General features: G+C 35.9%; 1 protein-coding gene across 1 annotated transcript; it reads left to right on the top strand.

Annotated features, from left to right (window-relative positions):
• Positions 1 to 703: 703 nt before the first annotated feature.
• LOC139843813 (zinc finger CCCH domain-containing protein 30-like) lies at positions 704 to 4465 on the top strand. The gene is made up of 2 exons (XM_071833969.1): positions 704 to 846; positions 1680 to 4465. Exon 2 carries the CDS (start codon positions 1817 to 1819, stop codon positions 3938 to 3940), a length of 2124 nt encoding a protein of 707 aa, XP_071690070.1. The 5' UTR covers positions 704 to 846; positions 1680 to 1816; the 3' UTR covers positions 3941 to 4465.
• Positions 4466 to 8887: the final 4422 nt, after the last annotated feature.

The raw sequence follows: 8887 nt of genomic DNA, 5'->3' as shown, positions 1-8887 counted from the left end.
AAATTAGTTTTTAATAAAATTTGCACTACTTTTTATTTTTTGTCAAATAAATTATTCATCCATTCTCGAAATAAATTTGAAAGATTGGAATACGAGTGCTTCATGCCTCCTTTTTCTCCAGATTTGACCCCCAAAAATATTAATTCCAATCCAATTCACAAAACACTTTCACGTCCGCTCTTTTTTCGGACTTCAAATCCACATTTAAATCCTTTTAATTCAATAAAAGTCGCCGTCGTGGACTCACCGGTTACCAGTTCAACCAGTCACCACCTTCTCGTACCTAAAACCTCTAACCTCTTCCCATTTTACCGACAACACCCGTCCCCACTTTCCACTATAAACATCTACTCCTATTTCTTTAATTAAGAATTAATAATTAATAATTAATAAAATTATAAAAATCACAAACTTAAAATCATTTTATTTACCGTACGTTTTTAATTTAATTTCATTTACATTTCATTTTCTGTAAACCTTTCGTTTTCTCTTTCCAAACTTTATTTTTATTTTTATTCAATATATATCTCTTACTTTCTTCTAAATTTGCTTTTGTCGTTAATTTATATTTTATATTTATAATAATAATAATAATAATAATAATAATAATAATAAATAATAAATAATAATAAATAAAATTTTTGGCTATACATATAGAATCATCATCATAGGTTGTATCGACATCTTATGTATCTATCTGAATCAATCGTTTTCGAGTAAAAATGGAGTTGGAGGATACGATTTGCTTCCATTTTTTGTCGTTTTGATTTCACTTTAAGTTTATTACTTTCGTCTGGATCTGTTATTTTGAAGCAGCTTTATACACTTCGTCACCAGAATCTATCTGTAAGTTTTTGCAATTAGGGTTTCGATCTGGTATGTGTATATGTGTATGCTGATTCTGTAATATCTTCTAACTTTATATGCTAGTAAGTAACTTATTTGGTTGATTTAGTGGTTTTTATGTAATTGTTTGTCTGTTTCACCTGAATCTAGCGGTTGAAGATGCGATTTTATTGGTAATGTTATTGAGTTTGAAGATTCATATATCGATATCGATTCTTTTTATATCAAATTCATTTAAAGATGATAGTTAGTAAGTTTTATTTTTAATTTATTTCTTTTTATTAAGTGATTTAAAAAAAAAAAAAGTATTATGTATATGTATACGGATCATAGAAAATATTGTCTATATACGTAACAGAAAGAATGGATGAACTAAATATAAATAATCTTAGATAAATTTGTAAATTTGCAGATTTATTATTTATAAAATGATCTTGCAATAACCCTGGAAAGATGTCGTATGATAAATATTATTAAATATATTGCAAATTGCAAAATGGATAATTTTTAAGTGATTTAGTGTATGTTTTGAGACCTATTGCATTCCAACAGGCCTTGTAAAATGAAAATATCGTCTTTCTGTTACCTAATCTAAAAGGGGAATCAAAACTTGGATTAGTTAAATTAAGTGTTGCATATTTTATTTGACTTGATGACCCTTAGGCTACTTTTATTTGTTTTAGAGTTACTATTTTTAGATACTTGGTTATGGTTATGTAGTTATTTACTTTTATCTGGGTTTGACTTTAGTCTTTTTTGTTGTTTATACATAATCTTGTTGTTTGTTTTCTTCTTTTCATGCTTTTAATTCATTTTCATTATTCTATTTGCAGGTCTGTACTTATTGTAATTGATTTTGTGTTTCTGATATTACAATGGCTGTTTGAAGAATGTTTAGTGGCCCTGAACAAAACTAATCCGCTTCTTCGTGCATCGCATCGACAACAACAAACAAGACAATAAAAAGAAAATGGTTATGAGTACACTAACTGTGGAGACCGAAGATTCTTTTTCCAGTTTACTTGAGTACGCAGCTAACAATGACTTTGAGGGTTTCAAACGATTAATCGAGAATGATCCGTCAGCAATTGACGAGGTTGGACTTTGGTATGTACGCAAAATGGGTTCAAAGCAAATTGTTCTTGAACATCGAACACCATTAATGGTTGCTTCTACATACGGAAGTATCGATGTTTTAAAGTTAATCATTTCACAGCCTAAAGTAAATGTGAATTTCACTTGTGGTCCCGATAAGTGCACCGCACTTCACTGTGCAGCTTCTGGTGGGTCCATGGATTCTGTTGAATCGGTTAAGTTGCTTCTTTCTGTTGGTGCGGATCCCAACATTAAAGATGCTAATGGACATCGACCCGTTGATGTGGTTATTGTACCTCCAAAACTGTCTTTGGTTCGGGCTTCACTTGAAGAACTTCTCATGAACCATGTATCCGATGGTTCAATTAACGACTGCAATATGACCGTTTCAAACTCGTGGTCCCCGACCTTATCGTCTTCACCCAATAGTGGTTCGTCCCCATGTTCTCCTTCAGAGCTTGTTTCGTCTCCTACATTGTCAAAGTTTAATAACATGCTCATGAACTCAACTGAAAAGAAAGAATACCCGATCGACCCGTCTCTTCCCGACATTAAAAACAGCATATATTCGACAGACGAGTTCCGTATGTTCTCGTTCAAGGTCCGACCCTGTTCACGGGCCTATTCTCACGATTGGACCGAATGCCCGTTTGTTCACCCGGGTGAAAATGCACGTAGACGTGACCCAAGGAAGTTCCACTATAGCTGTGTACCTTGTCCTGATTTTCGAAAAGGTACATGTAGACGAGGGGATTTGTGTGAGTACGCTCATGGTGTTTTTGAGTGTTGGTTACACCCGGCTCAATATCGTACACGGTTGTGTAAAGATGGTCCGAGTTGTGGTCGACGTGTTTGCTTTTTTGCTCATTTGCCCGAGGAGCTCAGGCCGCTGTATGTTTCAACCGGTTCAGCGGTCCAATCCCCTCGGTCAACCGCTGCTGGTGCTACTGTCATGGATATGTTGAACCTTCTGCCTGGTTCACCTTCGTCTGGTTCGGTTATGTCTCCATCAGCTTTTAATCAGCCGATGTCACCAAACGGTGGTCCCCACTCGCCTGTTTCATGGTCTCAGCCAAATGTCCCGACCCTTCATCTTCCCGGAAGCAACCTTCAGTCGAGTCGACTCAGATCATCTTTAAGTGCGCGAGATATTCCATTAGACAATTTGAGCATGTTGCAGGATTTTGAGTCTCAACAACTGTTAAATGATTTGGCGTGTTACTCGCAATCTCGAAGTGGGTCACTCTCGTTGAACCGTCCGACCCGATCCAAAACACTGGCTCCTGCAAATCTTGATGATTTATTCTCGGCTGAGTTAACTTCTTCACCAAGATACTCTGACCAGGCGGCATCTTCGGGTGTCTTTTCACCATCACACAAATCAGCTGTTCTTAATCAGTTTCAACAACAGCAAAGCATGCTTTCTCCTATAAACACCAACATATTCTCACCTAAAAACATTGATCATGCGTTATTGCAGCAAAGAATGTCTCCAAGAAGCATGGATCCTATATCCCCGATGGGTGGTGCCCGTCTTTCGGCATTTGCACAGCGTGAAATGCCACATCAGCAGTTGCGTAGTCTTAGTTCCAGAGACCTTGGAACAAATTTTGGTTCGAATCTTGGTACGAACAGTCCTTTTAGAGTTGGGTCACCTGTGAATAATACTTCATCTTCTTGGTCAAAATGGGGATCTCCAACTGGGAAAGTAGATTGGTCTGTTAACGCAGATGAATTTGGGAAGTTAAAAAGATCGTCTTCTTTTGAAATGAAGAATAACGATGGTTCAGATGAGCCGGATGTATCATGGGTGCAATCACTTGTGAAAGAATCACCACCTGAGATGATGAAAGACAAGGCGGCTGCACCACTTTCTGTTAGTGGTGGTGCGGCCGCCACTTCCGGTGGTGAGGGACTTTTACATGGTGGTGAGTCAGCTGACCATTCAGTATTAGGTGCGTGGCTCGAGCAGATGCAACTTGATCAGCTCGTAGCTTAAGCAGAGAGATGATGATTCAATTTTCACGTAGATGTTGACGAACAAAACTTATTTCTAGATATATTTAAGTAAATATTCTTTTGGGATGTGATTTGGTATAACATGCCGGAGATGTTGAAGTGTTTTGGGTTAAAAAAAACATGTCCAGATTTTATATTCTTTTTGGGTTTTAATGGAGGTAAAAGCAGAAGGATGAAGAAGGAAGCAAGGCCTATAAGATTGGGTATTGTTTCTTCCTTTCATCTCTGTTATTTCATAATTCTAGTATTACATTCCTTTCAATTTTTATATGATGAATGTTTTATTTTATCTTGAAACATTTTCAGTTTCTTTAACATTTTTTGGTTAAACCAAGAACTGATCTCTAAAGATGTTATTGGGGGATACAATTTGTCCTCATTATTATGTAAAACATATTATTATTATTATTATTATCAATTATTATTATTATTTTATCAGTTATCAATGGTAATGTTACAGTGTAACACGATACTGTGTTAATTTCATTTAATACAATGTTCTGAATTAACCACGTTTTAAGAAAGTTTTTTTTGTTTTTTTTTTTTGTTTTTTTTTATATATTTTGCTGCGGGCTCTCATCAACGACTCACAGTGCACATGTGGGCGTTCCAAATGGTTTTTATATTATGTAATACATGCCTTTTGTTGATATTTACCAAATTTATATTATCAATTGTGGATAAAAAATGATTTAATCCCATCTGAGGTGTATGAATGTCACCTGGAAGTGATTTTTATTGATGGAGTAAATTTCACGGATGGTTGTATATTCGTATGTGAGGAATATTCATTTGAGTCCATAAATTAAGTTGAGATTCAAGGGATCAATGAGAGCGCGACACGTGTCGCGAAAATCGCATGTGATTGGAAAAAAAATTCAAAAATTTTTTTTCGAAAATTTTTTTTTAAATTTTTTTCGATTTTTTAAAATTTTTTATTTTATTTTATTACAATCACATGTTATTTACCTGCACAATCACATGTGATTGAATTGTACAATCACATGTGATTGGATTTGCCATGCATAATCACATGTGATTAGGTTTACAATCACATGTGATTGACATGCATAATCACACATGATTTTAAAAAAAAAAATTCAAAAAAAAATTCGAAAAAAAAAGTTATTTTTCGAATTTTTTTTTCCAATCACATGTGATTTTCGCGCCACATGTCGCGTTCTCATTGGTCACTTTGTTTTCAAGCAAATTTATGGATTCAAGTGATTACAACTCATTGATATGTTATTGTACACATTCTCACCCTTTAGTCTACATTTTGTTCGATCAATAATACAAAAACTCAACAGCTTCAACTTGTTAGCTGTCAATCTTCCATAGTGACCGTTTTACCTTTATCCTTACATTTTACGTTAGATTATTTCTGGTACTTTCGAAAATATATCAAAGATTTGAAACTGAATAGGAACATGAGTTAGATGCAATTATCCACGTGCAACTTTTTCACTTACAAAGCAGATCTGCTTAGTTATGTGATGTACATGATTTTCATAAAAAAAAAATAACACCCACATTCTAACAAAACACAATAATTGATTAGGTACTAGACAATGAAAATACAATAATTGTTTAGGTACGGGACAATGCAGTTCAGGTAATAAGTTTGGATGCCAACAAGATTTGATAACATTAGCTACCCCCACGATTGTTAATTCTACGACCCAATTCTTTGAACCTCGAGGTGGTAAGTTGTAACCCATTAGTTGCAACACCTTGAAGTGTAATGTCTTATATCGGGCAACCACCCGAATCTACATCGATGTAGGTAACATGATTATGAGCTTTAGACCTGGTAAGATGTAAGCCATAATATAAAGTTCCTGCAAGTCTGATTTTTTTTAGGGCATGCTCATGGTTGTCATGTGAATCATGGATGATTCCATGTGTACGCAAACTTGTTGAACCGCGTAGGCTGCAGTTCTATTAAGGGGCAACTAGGGTCGGCCGCTCCCGATTGACGAAGTTTGTTTAGTGTATTTTTATGTTAAATTTAGACGTTTAATGTATTTATATGTTTAAGTTCGACGTTTTCTCCCGTTTTTATGTCTTTTTTCTAATTTTTAACGTTTTACACTCGTCAACTGAGTTCGTCACTGACTGAGATATTGTTAAAGTAATCATTAAGTCTTAATTTAAAACATTAATGCGGATAACCTAGCTAATGATGTTTAAGTCTTGAGAAAATGCGACTAATAGTAAAAGTCATATCGGTGCTTTTACACTAACACTATTAGTGGGGGTGTCTTAAAATTCATTGATACTAAAACCAAAATGATCAAAATCATAGAGAGGTATTAGGCATCATCCAACCTTGACATATTTCTTTATCAGGTCTAAGTATCTTTCTCATCAGGATTAACAGAGTACTAAATCACTCATAGTTAACATACTTCTTCAAAACTAGTTTTTATTGCTTTTTTTTTTTTAAACTTCACTAAAGTTAAAAATAAATAACATTACATAAATTAAAACAAAACAACATTACATTTACATTCAAAATTAAAATAAAAAACATTGCATTAAAATTCAAAAATACAATAAAGCTACTATTTGTCTTCGGATTCCTCGTCGGATTCTTCTTCGACTTCATCATGTTCGTCATCGGAATTGTGAGAAGGTCACGCTACAGAAGGTCCCATTGCTCGATGGTTTCGAACACTGTATTTAGGTGGAAGGTTCTAAATGTGTTCGATAGTCATATCTCGGACTATGCGTGCATGATCTCGTGATTAGTGATCCAATTGAAGTTCCAAATCAACCATCTCTTGGAACGTTCTTCGTGAACGACGAACCGGGGGTAACCTTCCTGATCGGTTCATAAGTTGATATTAAGAGACGAATTTTACGTGTGCATTTGAGGTTTAAAAAGTTATTTTGCAAGGTTTTCATAACGGGTAATGATTTGAGACGAAAACGCGAAAACGGGGATTAAAACGCGAAAAAGTGGAGAAAAAGGGAGCCTAGCCGCAAATTGCGGATCCTGCGAAGATAGAGACGGTTAAGAAATGGGAGACTCCTAAGTCGCCAACGCAGATACGAAAATTCTTAGGTCTCGCCGGTTATTATAGAAGATTCATCGAGGGATTTTCTACTATTGCCAGACCGTTAACAGCATTGACTCACAAGGGTAAGAAGTATGAATGGACAGAGTTGCATGACGCTGCATTTCAGTTGTTAAAAGAGAAGTTAACGACTGCACCGATTTTGTCTTTACCCGAAGAAACCGAGGATTTCGTGGTTTATTGCGACGCTTCACGACATGGTTTTGGTTGCGTGTTGATGCAACGTAAGAAAGTGATTGCATATGGATCACGACAATTGAAGATACATGAGTTGAATTACACGACTCATCATTTAAAACTTGGTGCTGTAGTCTTTGCACTGAAGATGTGAAGACACTATCTGTATGGTACTAAGTTTACTGTTTTCACGGACCACAAGAGTTTGCAGCATATTTTCGATCAGAAACAGCTTAATATGAGACAGAGACGTTGGATCGAACTATCGAACGACTACGACTGCGACATTAGCTATCATCCTGGTAAGGCTAATGTAGTTGCAGATGCTTTGAGTAGGAAGGAGAGAGTTTGATCAAGCATATTTTCACGAGGTCAAGGTGAACTTACACTTGAGTGCATAATAGGGTTTAAGGACTAACAACATTCGGACCTCCGACACTTAGTCGTGGATAACCCACATCGGTATCGTTTCGATTCCGACAGGGTGGCCGATTTGAGAGTCCACCAACAACCTAGCATACGAGGTTGAGTGGCCCAAAGACATGAAGGTTTTATAGTTTGAGACATACCTGAAAGTCTTTAAGATCGTATGAAGCTTTGTTCGTACGATGAAGATATGTATGCTGTTGTTACGTATGAGTAACGAGTATGCTTTTAGGGTTTATGAGCTATGTATTTATAGGCTCACGAATTAGGGTTTAGGTAGAATCTCTTCCCTAATTAAATGCAATCTTATCCCAACTAACTTTCGTTATATAAGGAAAAGAATCTGAATTGATTATATCATACATCTTTCTAGAATATACTAGACCCTTATGCAAGTATACGAAACTCGCATCAGATGGTATAGGCGCATAGAGTGCGGCTATACCCGTGTCATATCTCTGACATGACAGTTATGCGTGCGGTTTAGGGCTTTGGATGCGTAATCCGCATAGTCTTGCGGATATGCGTATCATTAAGTCCCCCCAGTTCGATGTTATATACAATTAAAATCAGTGTATGACGTCGAACTAGTAAGAAAATGTACTCATAATGAACCATAACAACACCCTTGATCCAAATTAGCATGCTAAATGACTTTGCTAAAAAATCCTAGTTGGATTCCAAATATAACCGGACAGTGCATAAGATTATTTAAGTATATATGCATAACCGGATACTGTATTAGCATTAAATGCAATGTATGCGTGCAGTTACCAACCTGTCTTTTCGACTGCATTTCCTGCACCCGAGGTGACAACTGTCACTGTTTTCTGAAAAGGTAATGATTGTAATTATGCAACCGCCTGTTGATGCTATCGTGCACCGGACATCTTAGCAAAGTGTTTAGCTTAAGACTGATACACGTGTACGGCTACTATTATACCCTTGTTACTTTTTGACTCCCATATTTTTTCTATAAATAGGATATTGGCTTTTTCGTATCTCACAATCTTTTCCCTTTTAAATCATTCAACCCTTTTCATCTTCTTTGCGAAGACCTGTTCTTGACCAAAAAAGATATATTTCATACTCTCACACTTTGCATTACGATATGTAACCCTAGTTACATTTTTTATGTATCAGTCATGTGTTGTTCTGATTCTGACATTGTAGATGAAGTTGGAATCTTACGCACCCAATTCGACCACCGATTCCGGTAAACATTCCAGTTCACCGGTTAG

Source organism: Rutidosis leptorrhynchoides, chromosome 4 (assembly GCF_046630445.1).
Source record: "Rutidosis leptorrhynchoides isolate AG116_Rl617_1_P2 chromosome 4, CSIRO_AGI_Rlap_v1, whole genome shotgun sequence".
Taxonomy (NCBI): domain Eukaryota; kingdom Viridiplantae; phylum Streptophyta; class Magnoliopsida; order Asterales; family Asteraceae; genus Rutidosis; species Rutidosis leptorrhynchoides.
This window is presented reverse-complemented; position numbering and strand designations above follow the sequence as displayed.